This window comes from Phocoena phocoena, chromosome 5, assembly GCF_963924675.1.
Source record: "Phocoena phocoena chromosome 5, mPhoPho1.1, whole genome shotgun sequence".
NCBI lineage: Eukaryota > Metazoa > Chordata > Mammalia > Artiodactyla > Phocoenidae > Phocoena > Phocoena phocoena.
The window spans coordinates 101,124,883-101,147,073 of record NC_089223.1 but is presented as its reverse complement, the minus strand read 5'-3'; the positions used below and the strand labels follow the sequence as shown (position 1 = coordinate 101,147,073).

The 22,191-nt window shown below is 42.9% G+C and overlaps 1 protein-coding gene across 1 annotated transcript in view; it reads right to left on the bottom strand.

Annotated features, from left to right (window-relative positions):
* Positions 1-16,705, bottom strand: part of CLNK (cytokine dependent hematopoietic cell linker) — a 123,914-nt gene extending 107,209 nt beyond the window's left edge. Inside the window, exons 1-2 of the mRNA XM_065877260.1 lie at positions 16,576-16,705; positions 14,055-14,164 (exon numbers count right to left, since the gene is read on the bottom strand). Of these exons, the coding sequence (XP_065733332.1) occupies positions 14,055-14,164; positions 16,576-16,705 (240 nt within the window). The remainder of the gene's footprint in view (positions 1-14,054; positions 14,165-16,575) is intronic.
* Positions 16,706-22,191: the final 5,486 nt, after the last annotated feature.

Here is a 22,191-nt window from a genome sequence, read left to right as displayed (position 1 = left end):
AGCATAGTCTCTTTGGGAAAGCCTTGGACCTGTTGGAAGAACTGGAGATGTGAGACAGAGCCCATCTTTAGTCCTGTCACCTTGCTAGACTTCATGGGCTCAGGGCACAAAGGGACGCCAGCAGGAACAGCAACCACCGCTCCAGGTCTGAAGAGAATCTACATCAGACCCTCAGAATCTTGCCCCCAGGACCAAATATAAATATTTTGGTTTATTTTTTTCCAGAAAGAGAAAGGGACAGAGTTTTATTTTAAATATAATGCATTACATCTATTTATCTGTTAACCTATCTAGTATCTGTCTACTGTCACTATCAGGGTTCTTACTAAAAGCTCAGTATATATAAGCCTTATACTTTATAAAATATTTTGTGATTGACTGATTGATTCATCGTGTGTATGTGTGTGTGAGTGTGTGTCCTGGGATGAAGAGTCGTAGCTTTAATTTAATTTTTTATTTAAACTTATTTATTTATTTTTATTATTGGCTGTATTGGGTCTTTGTTGCTGTGTGCGGACTTTCTCTAGTTGAGGTGAGCAGCGGCTACTCTTTGTTGTGGTGCGCGGGCTTATTGCAGTGGCTTCTCTTGTTGCGGAGCATGGGCTCTAGGCACGTGGGCTTCAGTAGTTGTGGCACATGGGCTCACTAATTGTGGCACACAGGCTTAGTTGCTCCAAGGCATGTGGGATCTTCCCAAACCAGGGCTTGAACCCATGTCCCTTGCATTGGCAGGCGGATTCTTAACCACTCTGCCACCAGGGAAATCCAAATTCTTAAAGAAGTCTTTCAAATAGTAAAGAACCAATGATTTTACAGGTAAATCCTGTCTATCTATCTATCATCTATTTATCATCTATCTATCTCTATCATTTCTATCTATCCCATTTATCATCTATAGATAGGTTAGTTAAAAGTATTCAAATTATGTAAATTATAATTTAACAATTAAATTATTTATAGTATTAGATATCTAATTTCATGTTATAAATTTAAAATTTTCTTGTCATTAAACTTCTTTGTAAATATTATCAATGACTTCATAATATGAATATATCATAATACATTCAATGATTCTTCTATTATTGAATATTTAGCATGATCCTAGTGTGTTGCCATTTAAAATATATTATAAAATATAGATGAGTATTTAAATATTAATCCAAATTTTAGCTTAATTCTTTAATTTAAATTCCCAACCATAGAATTATGGGGCCTAAGAAAATGGACATTTTTATATTTGTTAGTTAATATTATGAAATTGCTTTCCAAAGAGTTTCTTGCAATTTAAAATTTCACCATGAGTTTTAGGAAGTGATTTTCTCATCACACACTTGCCAGCACCATGTGTTGGTATTTTCACCTTATTCAATCTTCACAATGGCCATTGTGAGTTAATTTTTGTCTTTATTGTATAGTTGAGGAATGGAAATATAATATTTTTCCCTTTCTCTATATTAATGCCTCAATATTTATTTATTTTTCCAGTTTTACTGAGAAATAATTGACATACATCACTGTATAAGTTTAAGACATACAGCATGATGATTTGATTTACATATATTGCAGGAATACAGTTTTCTACCCAAGAACTGAAATGCAGTTTTCTCTGCCAGGGAACTATGCCATTTGGAAAAGTTTAATTGTTTTAAATTCACTAAGTACCTTGATAAAAGCCACTTACTTTGTAAATATCAAACACTGACAAAATAGGTAAGGAAAGCAGCTGACTTACAGCGTCAAGAAGAGGCTCATTAATAGTCTGGTACTGGCCTGCCAACAAAAAGAGACCAAAATGTTATTGCAAAACATTGGGAAGACTGGGCCCTTGTTTTTCTCCAGAAATCTTGTGCTCATTTCAATTAATTTTTCTTGACTGTAATTGCTCAAAATGAAGTGCACATTTCCATGCTTCTCATTCTATCTGCTGCTGTTACATAACAGGGGCAATGGAAAAGGAGGAAAGAGAATCAATTCCCAACTAAGAAGCCTTTCCACAGCAAGCTAGCCTTCTCGTTGAAAGAGAAACAATGTTAGAAGGAACGCCGACCCCCAATCAGTAGCACCCAAAGTGATGACTCACATGTGTTTTCCCCTTGCCCTCTGGCACACATTGCATTTGCAATAATCTGTCCACACATTGTCTTCTTGAACAGACTCTACATATTTTAATAGTAGGGGCCATATCTACTTATTCATCTATCCCTGGCTTGAGGTGCAGGGCCCTCTTGACCAAATCAGTTTTTTTTTTTTGTTTTGCGGTACGCGGGCCTCTCACTGTTGTGGCCACTCCCGTTGCGGAGCACAGGCTCCGGACGCGCAGGCTCAGCGGCCATGGCTCACGGGCCCAGCCGCTCCGCGGCATGTGGGATCTTCCCGGACCAGAGCACGAACCCGTGTCCCCTGCATCGGCAGGCGGACTCTCAACGACAGCGCCACCAGGGAAGCCCCAAATAAGTTCTTGATAGGAGTTTGATGAATAAATCTTGTTCAGCAGATGTTTCTTGACACTCAACTTCCTCCCTTGGACTTGTCCTATGAAAGATTGCCAGAAGGTCATCTAGTGTATTCAGTGCTCAATGTTTTACATTTTACCCTCAGATTATGCAAAACCGCCAAAGAATTGCTCACATGCTTCCTCATACACTTAATTTTTCTAAATTGCAGTACAATTTCATGCTGTTAGTCTGAATTTGGGAACATTGTAGGCAGAAAATGTTCTTATCATGTTCTCTTTATTAGCACATATATGAGAAGTTTCTAGTAGGTCTCAGGACCAGAAGCTGCACACTTCTTTGCTTTGATTTAATGGAAAACATCAATCTTAAAAGAGATCACATTTCCCTTCCTCCTTTAGCTGTTAAGACTCTCAGGGCAAATTTCTAGCCTGCGTCCAAATAGTGCAGAGGACCATGGTATGATGTGTATTTCTACCTTTTGGTCTGGCTTCATCATGTTCTTAAATTTTGTCCTTTCACCCTGAATTCTCTTCCCATACCAAAATACAAAATTAATAGCTGTGAATTTGTGCCAGCATGCCAAAGTCTTCTGTAGGGTGTAATGTATAAATTAATGAAACTTTGGCTCAGTGGAAACACAGTTCTATGGAATTTGCCTAGGACCAGTGCATGGGGGAAATGTTAAGCCAGAGCTAATCTCCTTGAGATAATGAGCCAGGAGGAGGAGAATCCTGTCTGCACCTGCCACCAGTTACAGTCTATTCTGGTGGTAGGACCAGCAGCAAACACTACCCGGGGGCACTAATAACATCTCCCTGTCCCAGCACAATTACACCCATAGTGAGATCCCTGGCAGAGAAACCTACAGGTTTTCCAGCCTTTTAGCAATTTGTACTCTCTCATGAATTGAGTTAAATTAATAATGTCACCCATTAAACACCAGCTGGTCTGGCAGGCACAAATGAGCACAGACTTACTGGGGATCCGCTCTGGCACTTGTGATCTAGGAAAGCAGCTCCACTGTCTAATTCAGGGTTCAATATCATTTCATTTTAGGATATTGGCTTCATTGAACTTAGTCATTATACCCACATTCTCATGGAGAGCTGTGAGGATCTCTTATTTCAGCAGCATTGCAGTCTGAGACCCTCCTGGATTCCCCAAATATGCTGCGTGCCACTTCTGGGTCTTTGCTCGTGTTGATTCCACCTGGAGTCCCTGCCTCCTCCATTTTGTTTCCCAAAATGCTCGGTAAACTTTGAGATCCTCCTGGGGCTTCCTTTTCTGACCACTACAGGTCACTGTAATCTCACTGAATCAGTTAACAGCCGTCATTTTCTGTTTTACTCACCGTTAGGCAAATAAAAAGAAGCAGCGTCTGATTATTTCTTTGTTGTTTAAGTCCACTGCCCTTCTATAGGGAAGGAATTATCTTTTATCTCTATCTCCCTCAGTACCTACCTGTGTTATGAACAATGCAGAGTTCTGCAAATGTAATTCTAAAAGCATAGTTTTAAAACTGTAAATCAGCACGTGTCATTCATGGCCCATGAAACATAGTCCAGATTCCCTGCCGTTGCTCCCAGAGGCCAGCACAGCCTGCCGCCTGGCCTGTCTCTGATCTCATCTCTTTCTAGTTTCTTCCTCCTCTGAGCTCTAACCATATCAGCCTCTTTTTAAGTTCACCCAGTACATCTACCTCAGAGATGTCGCATGTGTCCCTGAGTCCAGAAAGTTCTCTTCCTCAGCTCTGCTGGGGCCTGGGTACTTTTCACCCATCATACTGTGTCTGAAATGTCATCTCCTCTGGAAGACCCTCCCTGACTACCAATCTCAGCTAAACATTAAAGAGCACCTTCCAGCCCCGGTCATCGCTAGCTCAGGCGCCTGGCAGTGGTGAGAATGCTGTGTGCTCACCAAACCCCCTTTCCTCTTCCTGTGGACGCTCGGCTGGCGCACAATTCCTGGCATCCCTTGCACTGGGCGGTCTTGGCATGGAGCTATGGACACTGGGATGAGGCAGGTGTGATGGATTCCACTCCAGGCTGGTCCGCTTGACTCTCCACCTCTCATTCCTGCCTCAGTGGCTGGCCAGAGGCAGAGGACCCCAAGGCCCTCAGGGATGATGGAAGCCACTGGGTAAAAGGAGAGTGAATCCCAAATGAATATTTGGAAAAAGACCTCCTTCAATTTACATTGGATTGTGATGTGAACAAGAAATAAACCTTTATTTTATTAAACTACTAACATTTGTAGTTTATGCATTATAGATGTTAGTCCTCCTTGATTAATACACCCTGCTCAGCTTCTCCTTAGCATGTAAGAACAAGGCAAGCCAATGAATATATCACACAGTTACAGACGGTGGTGCCTGTCTCGCGCGAGACAGTGGTGAGATTCCAGGCTCTTGATCACTCCTGTAACCCTGTGTATGGTAAGTGACAATAAATGAACAGTCGGCTGTGGAAACACCCAGAGCTTGGAACCAGCGACAGAACTTTCAGTAGAACCTGATCCCCTCCCTTGCTGAGCGAACTTGAGATTGGTGCTCCCTCTTGCTGGGCCCAGATCCTCACCATAGTAACAGTCCCCCAAATTCTTCCCAGTCTTTGAGTCTTCCTGGAACTGAAGGATAGATTGGCTTCTCAGAGAGAGCCGTTTTTTTAGAAAGATGAGGGAAGCTGCTTAGTAGCTTTCCACATCACCATCCTGGAAGAGTGATGGTGATGCTGTGACAGTGGAGGGTCCCTCATCGCCCTCTGGAACCAAATAGCCACAGAGAACAACTGATTTCTGCGTGACCCTCAAAGGAAACATCTTTTTACAAAAGACAACATTTCCCTAGCAGTTATTTTTAAGAGGGAAGTGAAGATGAATATGTGTCATGTAAAGCTCAGGGGGTTTCCTGACTGGCAGAGGCAATTACCCCAGACTTTAGTCATGAACATGGACACCTCATGCCTGCAGAGGTGTGACAAAGGTGTACAACCAATGTCCATCAAATTTAGGTCCCCTGACCATCGGCATCTTGGGTGCTTTACAAAAAAGAAAGAAAGAAAATGTGGGCTCCGGAACAAATCAATTGCTTTTTACACAAGCTCCTATGGTGATATTTATTCTGGTCTCAGAAGTCTGAGAATTAGTGACATAGAAGCTCCCACTCTTGTCCAGTGGAAGGTGAGCCATGTGAGTTAAAGTGAGGAAGAGAGACTCTCAGGTTATTTTCACTTATAAACACTTCCATGAACTTAAGCCCCTGGAGGTGCAAGGCTGGTGCCTTGTCTATGTCCCCATTTAGTACCTTTAAAGGGGCAGGGTAGCTGGCTGAGTACCCAAGTGCTATTGCCATGGGATAGGCAAGGGTGAAGAAAATCCCGAACTAGTCCCATGAAGAGAATGGTGTGAGAAGAAGGGTAAAAGTAGGAAGCCTGCAGAGTTCTAGAACTTTCTGTTTCTCTAGGAAGGGAAATGAGTTAACAGGCCTTTCAGATGATTGTATTTCTAAACCAGACAGGTTCCCCAAGTGAAACCAGCTTCTGCTTTCATTTCAGTCATGAAACCAGAGGGAGAGGCACAGGGGGAGAGAGGAATGGTGAGGGTTAGGGTTGCCTCCAATTCCAGAGGCTGCCAGCTGGACTTATAAATATGTAGAAAAAAACAAGAGGCCAGTGAATCGCAACTTCCTGTGACTAAGTGCTCCAGAGCAGAGACCATTGTGTCTCCGCATATCCATTTTCCCTTGCTTCTCTGTACTAGAACTCCTCCTGGTTGGCTGGGTACATGGCCACCTTGAGTAAGTCCTTATTACCTGTCCTAATCTTCATGTGGGCATGAGTTCAAGTTTTGGTTGATGGAAGAGGTGGAAAATCAACTCACCATTTCCAGGAAACTTTCTTGAGGGAAGTTATTGTGCACCATTCATTCCTTCTTCTCCTTCCCTTCATCCCTCCTGCAGCCCAGAGCACAGACATCACTATTTTAGGCGATGGTATGGAGGCCAACTCGAGGCGGGGAGGGATGCAGGAGGGGCAGGGTCTCTGAGGACCCTGAGGAGAAGAGCTGCCAAACAGCCTTAGACTGCTTGCCTCTGGTCTTGACTTACATAAAAAACTATACATAAACATTTGTCATGTTTCAGCCCCACGATTTCTTTTTTAAAGTGTCTTGCAGCCTTAAATGTTTTTTTTTTTAATCAGTCTTGGTGCTCACCAATAACGTAGCAGAGCCTCTGATCAAAGGCACGGACACATGTTTCACAGAAGCTGAATGAGAAGTTCTAGGTTCAAATCCTGGCCGTTTCACTTTCTGGCCATGTGACCTCAGGCAAGCTTGTAAGCCGGGTGGGAATAAGAGTATCTACCCCAAATAGCTGTTGAGAAGCGTATATAAATAACTCCCTGGCTCAGTGCGCCACTAAGGAATTGCTGTGTTCTGTGTTTCATGTCTTTTCAAGTTCAACTTCATGGCCAAATCTTTTTCACTCAATCCAGATCTTTAGATCTTCAGATCTATATCTTGTTCATTATTTAGTGCCCATTTTCAAACAAAGTATGTGCCTTTTCCAACATCCAACTGTGTTGACGAGCACCAGTCAGTTCTTCAGAAGGGTTCTTCAAGCTGAGGTCCCTTCTAGCCGTGAAGCTCTGGGATTCAATGACTGAGAAAACCGAGGCTGACAATATTTGGTGCCTAACTTAACATGTGTGCTATGATGGATCTGAGTTCTACACTACTGGTGTCTTTACGAGTTCCCTAACTTCACTTGGGCTTCATTTAGCTGATCTATACAGCGAGGATAATAAAATCTGTACCTTACAACTAAATTAGATAAGTTTATAAAAGGTCTGGCACAAAGTAGAGACTCCATATATGTTAGTTTCTTTTCATTTTCTCTCATTCACAAATCCTAGGGCTCGCTGGTATCATGAGAGAACCAGTATACAAACTCCGAGCTCCACACTTACAGCCCTTGGTTCTTTCCTCTACAAGATGCTGCCTTTCTCCATTTTTATCTTTTAAAAACTTGAAAGTATTTGGGGATGGAGGGCATTGGCCTGATCTTCCTCTCACTATGGTGGAGTAGGATAGTTTACACTCTTTACCCTGGCAGTTCCCAAACTTTAGAACATCTTCAGCTTGGCATCGATCCATGGTTATAGGGAAAGGCAGGAAGGAATTTGCCTAGAGTTATTTTCACTGTCTCTGAGTAAAGGATTATGATGTCCAATAAGCCTTGACTATGACTTGTATAGTCAAGGGGAGCAGAGAAGAAAAAGGGAAGAAAAGAGGGAAGTAGGAAGGGAAAGAAAGAGACAGAAATAGAGATATAGAATATATATATACACATATAATGTATGTATGTTATATATCTATTATATATTGACTTTGTCATCTATCATCTATCTGTCTATCTATCTGTCTACCTATGTATCTATCAGCTCAGTCATCTAGCACTTCTGGGAATTTTGGTTTTATTCACTGAACCACAGTCTCTTGATCTGAAGATTATAAACTGTGAATTCCGAGTCTAAACTCACAGTTACATGGGAAACATGTATTGGGAGTTGTGAGAACAGGCTTAATGTTCTCACTAGATGGCTCTTGGAAATTCACTTCCCTTTTCTAGTTCTTAGTTTCCTCATCTGTAGAGCACAGTTTTAGAATCTCATACTAGCTGAGTCCCCAGAAATTTTCATTTTTATTTCCTTTTTTAAAAGCTTGTGGCCAAAGCTGGTTAGAGTGTCTGTCACATTAAGAAACTACCACAATTGGTTGAATGAATGGATGGATGGATGAATGAACGGTGATAGTTAAGGCAGCTGCCTCTTGGTGGAGACAGCTTTGATAGTTTTCATCCACCTATCTATATATGTTTTTGCTTCAGGAATGATTCTCAAAAGACTGTCCTAGAACTACCTGAATTAGAATTATCGTGTTAAAGGTAAGGATTCTCTGGCCTCACTATAGCTCTACCAAAGCATAAACCCTGGTGTGGGCTTGATGATACACATTTTTCACTGCTGTCATTCTGATACATGATGAATTGTGAAGCCATTGTAAATCCTTGGGCGTATCAACCTTAGATGATTTGAGTACTGGCTTGTGCTTATAAGAACTGGGTGGACATATTTTCCCTGCAATTCAACTGTTAGCGTTTCAATTTGTTTCGGTTCACCAATTTCCTCAACATCTTGGAGAGAACCAGCCTCTGATAAATTAACACAGGTACTGAATTATCTAGAAATGGCCAGAAGGAGGCACTGGATGCTCACATATTCCATACCCGCCTTTCCTCCCTCTAGTCCTAAAATTTGTATTAATTTTTCTTTTAGAAGTGGGAAAAACCAACGTTTAAGATTGATTTCCTGGACTTCCCTGTTGGCACAGTGGTTGAGAATCCGCCTGCCAGTGCAGGGGACATGGGTTCGAGCCCTGGCCCGGGAAGATCCCACATGCTGCAGAGCAATGAAGCCCGTGTGCCACAACTACTGAGCCTGCACTCTAGAGCCCGCGAGCCACAACTACTGAGCCCATGCGCCGCAACTACTGAAGCTGCATGCCTAGAGCCTGTGCTCCACAACAAGAGAAGCCACAGAAATGAGAAGCCCGTGCACCGCAACGAAGAGTAGTCCCCGCTCGCCGCAACTAGAGAAAGCTGGTGCAACGAAGAGTAGTCCCCGCTCACCGCAACTAGAGAAAGCTGGTGCGCTGCAACAAAGACACAACACAGCCAAAAATAAATAAATAAATTAAAAAAAAAAGATTGATTTCCTTAGGAAAAAACAAAATAAGTGTTCCTGGACAAAATGAAATTTCTTGTCTGTCTGAGTCAACCAATATACATCTTTATCAGTTTTTATTGTGTGTGGTAACTTAAGACAGAAAGCCTCACTTTCTAAATAGGGCTATCCTCTCGATTTCATTTTTTATTAAGTGGAAGAAGAAAATCTCCCGAGTTTATTTTATGGAAAAACATGACCCTGTTCTCTATATATCAACTTCATAGAAGATGTTGGTATTGACAGACAGATTGTCCAAGTTTGAATATGTGTTTGTCTTCTCCAGGCCTAGAGAATTTTTTTTTTGATAGATTGTTTTTAGTATACAAAAAAATGCTGCTGTAGAAAAATTATAAGATACAGGTAAGCAAAAAAGAGGAGAATAAAAATCACTATAACGTCCCCATACCAAGATAACTACTATAAATATTTGATTACAGAAAATCACTAACAACACATACACACATGATATAATCTATGTATATGTGATCAAAATGTATGCACACTGTTTTCTTGCCTGCCCTTTCATATAATAGCATGCTATAACATACCCATCATTGAATATGCTTCAACATCATCATTTTTAATGGCTATGTAGTATTCTTTCATATAGATGCCCTACCACATTTTCAACAAATCCCATGGTAAAAAGTTGCAAACAACTTTAAAGTATCTGGGAATGTTATAAATAGCACCACGATGAGCAGTCTCTTATGTAAACCATCATGTGCATCTTTAATTATATCAGTTTTATTGTAGTGTAGTAGACACTGGCATTGGTGCCTAAGCTTGCATAGGCTGGGGTGGTGTGGTTTGCTAAGTATTTTTGTCAGGGTACAGATCTGAGTGCCTATGGGCAGGTCTGGGCAGCTTTATCTCAGTTGACTTTTGGGGGGTTTTGATTTGTTTTCTTTTCCCTGCTTGTGTCTCTAGAATGTTGTTAATGGAATGGAATCCCACCTGTCAGTTTTTTTTCTACCTTAAGGCAGGTGGAGAACGAGCCCAAAGGGGGAGGGGTACAGGTCACATTTATAATTCACCAGTCACCGAATCAGGTTAGCAACCTCATTTCCAAGCACCATCCCCTTTAGAATGCTCTACAGTCCCCCCAAGACTTTAAGTGGATGGTAGGAAGGGCTGAGAGGTGACAGGTAGTTGGAGGGGGGCTACTTTTGACACCAAGGACTCAGTACAGTTTGGAAACACCTACCTTGAGAGAATGTAACCTTTCTTAGAACCTGAGAAGCTTCAGAAGAAAAACACGTTCTGCAAGAGGGATTAGAGCTGGGTGCTCATTTGTTTCTTATTTATATTCCTACTTGCAGCATTGATTTTGCTTTTTCCTCCTTCTCCTCCCTGCTGTGCAAGCCACGCTGGGTGGCTGGGTGCTGCTTATATCCTCCAACATGTGCTATAATGACTCCTGTGAATTGATTTGCAGATGACATCACTCCCAATGCATCTATTGCTTCTTTGCACACTTCCTGTATTTCTCTCTCTCTTTTATTTATCTCTCTTTTACTATGTGCCACACAGCTTGTGGGATCCTAATTCCCTCACCAGGGATCGAACCCAGGCCCGTGGCAGTGAAAGCGCAGTGTCTTAACCACTGGACTGTCAGGGAGCTCCCTATTTCTCTTTTTTTATGTCTCATTCCAGTCATTATTTCTAGCCACCAGTTTTCTAGTTAGTCCTATGGGACTTTCCTTGATATAATAATACTCCAAGATGAGTATACTTTATTTTACTTTAATTTATAACGTAAGTATATACTTTATTCAAACTTTAATGGCGTCTTACTCTGTGTCTAGTAACAGGAACTGGGCTCTGAAAAGAGATGCAGGAGAAGCATTAAATGTGTTTTCTGACCCATTCACTCACTCAACACATATTTTGGGGGGAGCCCATTATGTACAGTTTAGTTGAACAAACACTAACGAGTAGCCACGATACTGGCATTCAGGCAGACTTATACCCATTTTGCAGTTGAAGGAACTCAAGCCCACAGGGATCTGTGCTTCATCCAAGGCTACACAGCTAAGAAATGGAGAGCCAGGATTCCCGCGCCGTCTGCCAGCCTCCAAAGCTGTGGATGTCACACACTTCCAGCCTGGGAGCCACCAGAGGGAAAGGCCCTAAGTCACCAGTGTCACCTTGAACCAGTCAATAGTTTTATCCAAAGAAAAACAAAAGAATGGAAAGAAGAGTAACAGACTCCTGCTAACATTCCCACTGCTTAGGTGTCTGGGGGGCCCTGACTCACCTGTGACACTATGGATTCGAGGCCATGACCTAGGGCAGAAAAGAGAACCAAGGTAAGTGTCAGCTGCAAGCGATTCACCATCCTCCCCAGAGGAGTGGGTAGTCATCAAACGCAGATCACAAATCAACTTATGGGACGCTTCCTTTATGTTTGTGCTGTTCTAGACCGAAAGGAACATCTCATTACAGAGAACATAGAAAATCGAAAAATGCATGGAGAAGAAAATAACAGTCAACACCACAGATGATATTTTGGCGAGTCTCAGACACATATGTGCATGCGTGTATGAAGATGTCTTCATGCATTTCAATATACAGATGTCTAAAAATAATATAAAAGAATGTATAGGCTCCTGATGTTAAAAATGCATTGTAGATCTTTGTTACTCGAAAACATGGTATTTATCAGCTGTGTGATTTTTGGAGAGGGAAATTAGGTTCCTGCTCATTTTTACAATTGTAAATCATGTTGCAGTGTGTACCCTTGCTGCAACATGATATCCTTTTTAATCTGATCTCTGAGTGTCTCCACGGAGAGACTCCATCAGGTGCAACTGCGATGAAGGTGTCTGATAATGATAATGTGGGTCTCCTAGGCCCCTTGTTTCATATCACGCAGGTGCCTTCTGGATGGGTTGAATGAATTTATATTCTTATCTACAGAGTGTGAAGTGACCATCTCAACATATCTTACCACCATTAAATCCACGATCATTTAAAACAACTTTTCCTTCTTGCTTCCTTATTTTATGTTTCACTTCCCTGATGCCTAGTTAGATTAACTATTATTTATTTCAAATGGTTTTGGGCCGTTTGCATTTCTTCGGTGGTAAGTTATCTGGAAAGACCAACGAGGTCTTCTCCTGGCTGCCACATCCCGCCTTGGACAGTGTGATTTTGAAAGCACATTTCCCCTAGATTTGGGGCAATGATCTGAAAAGCCCTGGGGCAATGGAAAACTTAGAAGGATGCGGCTTCTGTGAGCTTACTTGTTTGTGCCTTTAATAATCCCTTTGCATGGCACCTATCCTCTGAGGCTCTCAAAGTGCGTCACAGGAGCAATTAATTGAGCATCACAACACACGCCAGGTGTAAATATTTATGAGGCCTCATTGGTGGCTGTGACACCGGGCACAGAATAGTTAAACTAGGAGATAATAGTCACCAGGAGATCACAGCCCACTGCGTCCCACTTCCAGCTCAGACTGTTGCTCTCTGCTCACCACGTTAATACTCAAAGTGATTCTGTTGGGTAGCTCTCCCTGTCGCAAGTTTATAGATGAGGAAACAGAGGACTCAGAGGGCTCCATGACTTGCCCAGTCCCACGGGAAGCAAGAGAATTGCCACCAGCCTGTTGGACCCTCGGATCCTTGTTGCCTCCTGGGGCCCTTGCCTGCAGGCAGTGGAGAGTCATGATTTGGAGGGATTTTGCAGCTGCCGTCTGGGATGCTTTGTGGTTAGCTCTTGGCACTCTTTCAAGTTGCCTGAGATGCTGCAGAAATTAACAGTAAATCAGTCAGGAAGGAGCAGATCATTTATCTGGGTCCCGAGAGATCTCTTTTGACACTTTCCACACGCAGCCCCTTCCCTGACATCTTGGTCTTTGATTAAAGCCTCAAAAGACTCCCCAGACTTGCAGCTCCTGACATGTGACATGGAAATGATGTTTCTGCGACTGTGTACAGGGAGCTTGATGCAGGCAGGGCAGGCCAGGCCACGGACAGAAAGCAGCACCTCAGAGCAGGCAGGATGCAAGCCTGAGCCCAGGGACTTTGAATACAAGGCACCCTCTTCCCGGGATCCTAGGAGGAGCTTCAGGGCTTTAGTTTGTTTGTTTGTTTGTTTTTGTTTTGTCACATTTTATCATGACACATCAATACATCCAGGATTTATTTCTCAATCCATTGACGTATATCAGGATCACGTTGAAGATTAGACATGAATTGAGTTCTAAATCTGCTTCCACCACTTGACCTTAGTCTATGTTATTTCAAAGTCATTGTCATTTCCTTCAGCATGTCAGCCCTATCACAATGCCTGTACTTTTCCATTGGATAACCTGAGATCATTTTTTTGTTGGTTTGTTTTTTCCTTAACTTTTTATTTTATATTGGAGTATAGTTGACTAACAATGTTAGATTAGTTTCATGTGTACAGCAAAGTGATTCAGCTATATATATACAGATATCTATTCCTTCTCAAATTCTTTTTCCATTTAGATTGTTACATAATATTGAGCAGAGTTCCCTGTGCTATACAGTAGTTCCTTGTTAGAACTAATCTATTTTAAATACAGCAGTATGTACATGTACATACTGCTTATATGTGGAATCTAAAAAAATATGTTGCAAATGAACTTATTTACAACAAATCAATAGACTCACAGACTTAGAGGATGAACTTATGGTTACCAGGGGAGAAGAGTGGGGGCGAGGGATAGATTGGGAGTTTGGGACTGACATGTACACACTTCAGGTTTTAAATTAGGATTTCATCCTCCTTCCGGCCTTGGCCTCAGCTGACTTTTATTTTTGTTTTATTTATTTTTCCCCTCACCCGATTTTTAGAATCAAAGATCCCTGACGTTGAAAGCGTGTTGGAGGTAATGTCCAATTCGTGGTTCCAAGTTTCAGATTCTTGGAGGTGGGACTGTGGGCTTTGGACAGCTAAAAAGGGTGGATCTGAAGGGAAAAGTGCCTGTTCAGGCACAAGCAAGGCTCAGTTCCGGCTGGTGGGATTTCCTCACTTTGCAGAGGCAGCTAAAGCTTCGAAGAGAGAAGTGACGTGTCTAAAGTGGCACAGCAAGCAACTGAGCACCGGGATTGGCCTTATTAATTACTAGCCGATGCAACAACTCAGCCCACTGAGTTCCCTGCATCTGGAAGCTTCCTCCTAATTTTAAGGCTGTCTGGAAGCGGTTTATCTGCTGACTCCTCTTGGCGGGGCCCCAGAGCGATGGTGCTCATGCATATGTCATATCCTCTGGGACGGTGCACCCCAGGGCCCTCTGTGTGTCAATGCAAGCCAAATGGATTAGCAGAGGAAGCAGTGGCAGAGCAGGGAACGATGTTGTTATTTCAGCTGAGCCTGAAAGCGGAGAGGGAGGCTGGAAGGAGGGGTCTGGGGAGGCGTGCCGGACTCCACGGCTCTGTCTGGCTGGAGTGCAGACAGTATCTCGACACCGGCAGCTGACAAGCACTCTGAAAAGGCTCCTGTGTTAACACTCTTTGCAGCCTGACAGCCCAGGGTGATTAATGAAAGATGCTGCTTGCAAACTTGCTGGAGATTTGATGTGTTCTATCAGTGCTCAAGCAAGGCCCATGTGTTAGCAAGCTGCCTCTTGCCAGGGAATTACAAAGATGCTCCCCGGCTTCCTTTAGTCAACAGCATCCATCACACGGCCACATGTGAACGAGCTGCAGCTGGATGGTGTGTAGCTTGGCAGCCATCCTTCTGCCCTTCCCACCCGCTTGCTCCTTTCTGCATCTGGGCCTGAGTGAAGCAGGTCTCCCTCTCTATTTCTGCTTGGACAGGCAACCGTCTACGTGGTGGGCGTGGAGTATGAACTGAACAAAGCTGGCCTCCAGAGGTTTGTGGTTTTCAATATTTAAGGCTCATTTTAAATGAAGATGTTCAATTTCTAAATTATTTTGAATTTTTAATACTTCTTAATAATTTAAAAGGTTTAATAATTTTTACAGGGTACTAAATTAAACTCCCCCCACCCTCGCTGCCTGGGAGAACTTGATCTGATGGAACGGGCAGAGTGCACCCATGTTCTCTTATCTATGGGAACAGAGTTTGGATGGTGTGTTATTCCAGTCCCATAGAGATGGAACTTGGTCCTGTCTCCAGGGTCAGGCTCCTGGCATGGAGACTAATTCCTCATCACATCCTTCAGTCTGGTGTGCGTGGGCCCCTCTGGGTCTCCCCAGGCACCTGCCACTGGTCCAGAATGCGGCAGCAAAACCCTTGGGGAATGGTCGGGTGATTTCATCCCCCTCTCTCAAACCTCCAAGATTAACTGGCTCAGCTCCATACCTCACTTTAAGCTCTGCCCCTGAAAGGAAAAGACTAGAATAAAATTCTCTCATTTGGGGGAAGATGATTGATCTTTTTAAGAGTCAGTAAGCTCATTTTCAATATAAACCAGAAAGAAATGAAAATGGAGGTAAATTCTTTCACACCTTCCTGCTCTTTGAACATTATCTACTCCATGTTGGGAATTGTGCACTTTACAGAAATCATTTCACCCAAACTTCCTAGCAATTCTTGTTGGACAGTATCTTTATCTCAGTGTTAGGACAATGATGGGATGTTTATGCTGGATGGGACCACAAACTGGCCTTTTCGTTTTGCAGATGGATTGACAGAAGCCCAGGTCAATCTCATGGGGGAGTCACTGGTGTCATGCTTCCCATCCAGCCTGTCTGATGGCAGGGCTCACCCTCTTCTCTCCACCTCTCTGAGGGAAGGGTAGGGTTTGCATCAGGGAGCCATGGGAGCTAAGGTGTGGAAATGCACAGTGAGCTTGGAGAGTACGGAAACTGAAGGATAAGCTGGAAGGACTGCGTCAGTCTCGAGGTGTCATGGAGCTTTGCAAGGCAGAGGATAAAGGATGCTCAGAGCCACATGTTAGGAAGGTGATTCAGGAGTGCATATGATGGGGTGGAAAGGGAAGGACTGGGATGTCACAGTCTTAGTAAGAGGTAGTGACAGGCCTCAACAATGGGTACTTTTCTTCCTCCCCACGTGGCCACCAAAGCTCTCTTCTGATCACCTAGCACCTGCCTGGTGGAACTCACACTTGTATCACCAGAACAGAGCACAACGCCGTTTCTCAAACCTTCTACACCAGGCCCCCAACTCCTAAAAGGGAGACCAGGTACGTAAGGCAGTGCCTGGAACATGGCTTGTACACAAAAACGTGCTGTTGAATGAGCATGAGGGAGAGGATGGATGAGTGGATGAAGGCAAGGTGCACAGGTGCAGGGAAGCGCAGGTAAGAGGGCATCCCTCGAGTAAGACAGCCTTGAGCCACACCGCAGTCTCTGTCTGGGTCTATACACAGACTCACCCTCCCCCAGCAAGGCCTGGAGCGTGCCCAGCACATTAGGAACCTGATACACGGATGTGCACACCTCCCACACAAATCCCCCTGAGAATAGGTTCTTCACTTTCACTATAGATTCAACGTTGGAGAACATCTCCCAACTCCATATTCCTTTGAAGCAGATGAAATTCACACCAAGGTGGAATCAGATCAAGACTCATATTTAATAAGTGAAAAGTGGGTTCATTCTCTTTCTGGGGGGGTGATGGAAATGTTCTTTTTTAAATTGTAGTATAGTTGATTTATAATGATTCAGGTGTACAGCAAAATGATTCAGTTATATATATTCTCTTTCAGATCCTTTTCCATTTTAGGTTATTATAAGATAGTGAATATAGTTCCCTGTGCTATACAGTAGGTCCTTGTTGTTTATCTATTTTATATATAGTAGTCTGTATCTGCTAGTCCCAAATTCCCAATTTATCCCTCCACCTCCTTCCCCTTTGGTAATCATAAGTTTGTTTTCTATGTCTGTGGGTCTATTTCTATTTTGTAAATGTTCATTTTATCATTTTTTTTAGATGCCACATATAAGTGATATCATATGATATTTGTCTTTCTCTGACTTACTTCACTTAGTATCTCTAGGTCCATCCAAGTTTCTGCAAATGGCATTATTTCATTCTTTTTTATGAACATACAATATTCTAATGTATACATGTACCACATCTTCTTTATCCACTCATCTGTCAATGGACGTTTCGGTTGCTTCCATGCCTTGACTATTGTAAATAGTGCTGCGATGAACATTGGGGTGCCTGTATCTTTCTGAATGAGAGTCTTTGTCTTTTCTGGGTATATGCCCAGGAGTGGGATGGCTGGGTCGTATAGTAGTTCTATTTTTAGTTTTTTAAGGAACCTTCATACTGTTCTCCATAGTGGCTGCACCAATTTACATTCCCACCAACAGTGTAGGAGTGTTATGGATTCATTTTTTGTGAAAGATGTCCTTGACTAGTTCTAAGAATCTCCTGTGTTCAATTTTTTTTTTACAAAAAAAATCTTCGGGAGGATGCATCTCCCTGAAGCGATCCCGAGGGAAACATTGACAGTGTTTGGCATTATTCCGAACCATAAAAAGCTCAACTCCCCCCATGACCCTCTTGGCTGGGGGAGGTCCAACCCCACTCCTACCCCCTCAGCATCCTGCCCTGCCAAGGCTCTTGGGCCTTCCCTCCTCTGAGCTCCTATGGCAGCACTGCTGGCTCTAATAGCATACTCAGTATAGTTAAAAAGCAGTGTATAGTTATTAATTTCTTATAAAAATTTTATATTAAATTTTACTTGGGTTTTTTCTTTCTTCAACTAGATTTTAAGTTTTTTGAGGACAGAAAGCATGTCTGGTAAGCTATAATCCCTGTGTATAAGCTATCTATGTTCCTGACAAATATTGAAAGATGAAAACAAAATTATTTGGCAGTTTGATGGATATTCAACAGACGAGTGAGTGGAGCAGAGCAGGTTGCCTTGCTGTTCTACTCTAGCTGCAGTGGGCAGAGCAACTCCTGAGTCCACCATCCCCTCCACTCTCTCTCTGTCTCTCCCCTGCTTGTTCTGTCTTCTCTCTCTTCTTCCATTCTTATCCCTCTGTTAAAAGTTTCTTTTATCATCTATTTCAGGATCCAGTCTATGCCAGGCACTGGGAGTAGTACAATCTCACAGCATCCTGGTGCGTCCCGCTGGGTCCTGACTATTCTTCCTCCTTCCCCGCTTTGTACTCCCCTCCCTTCAGCAATGTTTATGGAGCATCTCCTGCATAGGAGCTCCTTGTGGACAACCACAGAAAGATGGCGGGACACCACCCTATTGCATGCATCCTCTGAAAGCACTTGGCACCCTCTGTAAAGCTCTAAGCTTGTGAACTCTTTTGGGAGGACACTCTCTACAGGGGTCCAGAGGGAGCAGACACCCAGGGCAGCTGCAGAGAAGTCGAGAGAAGACCAGTAGCTGTGGCCGCCCAGCATGAGCTGTGACCTCAGGTGTGCCTGGTCAGGAAGGTTGGCACAGGGGCCTCCCTGTGCATGGAATAGAACAGGGAGGCCGTGTCCTTGAGGAGTGGCCTGCTGGGATGTGAGAAATGACAGCCACCTGTACCTTGTCCTCTGGAGTTAACTATTGCTGCAGGTCTTAGTGACAGCAGGGAAAAATCAATAGTCCATGAGGTGATGAGTTGGGAAGGGTCTGAATGTGGGAAATGTGAGTGACACTGTTAGGAATAACTCCATCAGGAATGGAGGAGAAAGAGACTTGCACTTGGAGTGTGAACCTTGGCTTTGCTCCGCTCTCGAAAGTGGACTTGGGAAAGCCCTCCCCTTTCCGTTCCTTAGCCTCCTGGCTGGGCTCCCACAGGCCTGCATCTGCTTCTGTCCCACATGTGACACAGTATCTTGTGATCTATTATACATGCATTTTTATGTTTGTCTCCACAAGAGGCTGAGCATCTTGATGGCAGGTGCTATGTCTTCTTTATTTTTGATTTTCCTGGTCCCCAAAGCAGGGATCTCTCCCAGGTGGGGGCAACATTCTTTCCCATCTCCCTCCCGCTCTCTCACACTGGGTCCCTGTCTTATATCGTCTTCCCTCCATCTCATTTACATAATGGGAAGGGGCAGAGCAAGAGCTGGGCCCAGAGGTCTCTTGCTCCAGCTCCAAAGCTTGCCCTCTTGATAATGATGCTTGATGCTGCGGTTCTCAAACTTGAATGGGCATCATAGTCACTGGGAGAGCTTGTTTAAACCCAGGTGCTTGGACTCCAACACCCAAGTTTCTGATTCAGTAGGTGGGGCCTGAGATCCTGCCTCCCTAAGCAGCTCCCAGGTGATGCTGACGCTGCCGGCCCAGGGACCAGCCCTAAGAATTGCTGCTAGGAGGCTTCGTAGCTATGGCTGTGGATGTTCTTCTCAGGAGTTTAATGCATGTGCCCCTGCTTCATAGTGGAGAGTCTTGACACGAGTAGATTTGAGACTCATAGGATTAGAAAACAAAATTCACATGCGGCAACTTGGAACCCAGAAAAGACCCTCAATTTGAAGTCAGACTCGGAATGCAAATCCAGCTGTTAACAGTTACCAGTTCTGTGACTGTGACCAAGACATGTCACCTCTCCCAGGCTCTCTTTCCTCATCTGTGAAATGGGAATACTATTACCTACTTCAGAGAATTATTGTGAGGATTAAATGCCACGGTTCCTCTCATGGTTTCTGGTGCTGGCATTCAGCTATTGATAAAAGTTTGGACTTGACTGGAAAACATCAATCAGGATGTTTCTGTTTCTGTCCACATGGGCACAGGGCACAGAATAGAAGTGGGTATTGGGGATTTAGCAAGAGAGATTCCATGGGACATTCTAGGAAACATTCATCTTAATATTGTTGACAGGTTGGAGGTAATGGATGTGCATGGGACCGTGTGTTTTTCTTGGTTAGTCTCCTGGGATGTATCATCTGCGTGAAGCCCCAGCATGGAGCTTTATATTTTACTTTGTACATTACGGGGAGGTCCACGCTTGTTTGAGTCTGGGGATGGGTGGGGAACGACAGCCCTTCTGCTGCATCTGTCACCAGAGTTGACCCCTACACGTAACTAAGGGATGGCAATAGTGAGGGCAGTGATGTGGAGTGCCAGGGTTGTTTCAGAGATTAGTACTAATGATTATGTCCACTGTTTACTATATACCACACCCAGCTATTCAGCTTTGAGGAAGTTATTTACCCTCTCCAGTCTGCATTCTTCTCTCCTATAAAAGGAAAGCTAGTAAGAATGTGATCGCTAGGATGCAGTGAGACACTACCTATTAAGCTTTTTTTTTCATTTTTTTACTGGAGTATAGTTGATTTACAATGTTGTGTTAGTTTCAGGTGTACAGCAAAGTGAGTCAGTTATACATATGCATATATCAACTCTTTTTTAGATTCTATTCCCACATTACAGAGTATTGAATAGAGTTCCCTGTGCTATACAGTAGGTTCTTATTAGTTATCTATTTTATATATAGTAGTGTGTACATGTCAATTCCAATCTTCCAATTTGTCTCTCCCCCTTCTTTCCCCCTTGGTAACCATAAGTTTGTTTTCTACATCTGTGACTCAGTTTCTGTTTTGTAGGTTCACTTGTACCATTTATTTTTAGATTCCACATATAAGTGATATCATATGATATTTGTCTTTCTTTGCCTATTAAGCTCTTAAAACAGCGCCTAGCCCGTGGTGAGTACTCAGTGACTATTAGCCTTTGTTATTTATTGAGAACCTCCTATTTTCCAGGCACGCTATAGAGGTCATGCATTTATTCCCCAAAGACAGGGACTGTTTTAGGTCTAACAGATCCCTGGTGGTCAAAATAGTTTACTCTTGTATTTTTTGTTTTCTTTTGGCTGTGCTGTGCTGCCTGTGGGATCTTAGTTCCCTAACCAGGGACTGAACCTGGGACCTCAGCAGTGAAAGCACAGAGTCCTAACCACTGGACCGCCAGGGAATTCAATCTACTCTTGTTTTTCTTTTTTCAATGTTTCAATTTTTATTTGTGTATTTTCTTTTTTTCTTATTGGTTATCTATTTTATACATATTAATGTATATATGTCAATCCCAATCTCCCAATTCATCCCCTCGCTTTTCCTCCTTGGTTTTCAGATACCATTTCTAAAATATGCAAAGCATTGAGATGGTAATAGGCTTGTCAGAGTGAGGTCGCTGTTGAGCTAGCAAACAGGTCAGCTGAAATTTCAATCCAGCACCCACAGACCCGTTCTGTTCTGCTGCCCTGCCCACCAGTAGCACTGTCCTTACTTCATCATCATCAGATGCTGATAAGAATTATAATTTGTGTGGAGAACGAAAACATCAGTTTAATAGTTATGCAGGTATGATGGTAGATCCAAATATGTAGTTTTCACACATTTTGATTTGATTTATAGATCTCATTTACTAATTTATATTCATATAATACTTTCATTATAAAATATGCAAAGGTACAGAGATTTGTGTGTATAAGGGATTTTTTTTAAAAATTTGGGTTTATAAATAGTTTGGAACAGGTTGCAGAAACATCATCTGTTGCTCTTTTTAATATATCTTGAGCATGCTCTGATATATCCTGAAATAATTTGTATTGGAAAAAAGCACTGTGCCCTCTCTCTCTTTTTTTTTTTTTTTTCAAATGTAACTGTAAATATTACTTTGATGTATGTAATTGCTGCAACCATTTCCATCTGAAGGAAGACTTCTAACCCTTCCATCTCTCATCTCTTGCTATTGTCAAGAAATAAGAAAAACCGACTTAAAATGCAGCATTCAACTGTGTTTAATGTAAACATTGAAGAAGTCTGAGAATAGCCACAAATTTTCCTTTGCTTAATGCAATCTTGAAAATATTTCAAGTATTCTGTTTTATAGGCACGCGTCCACTCTGCTTAGGGAAAATATTTCTTCAGGTACATCTTAGCATGTCAAGATTGCTTATGGTACCTGGCACTTAGTAGGCACTGAACAGATGTTTGGCGATTGACTTGAGTTGAAGTTCACTGGGATGCAAGGGTTGGTATAGCAGTCAGAGACCCTTGGGTCCCTCTAGGCACAGAGACA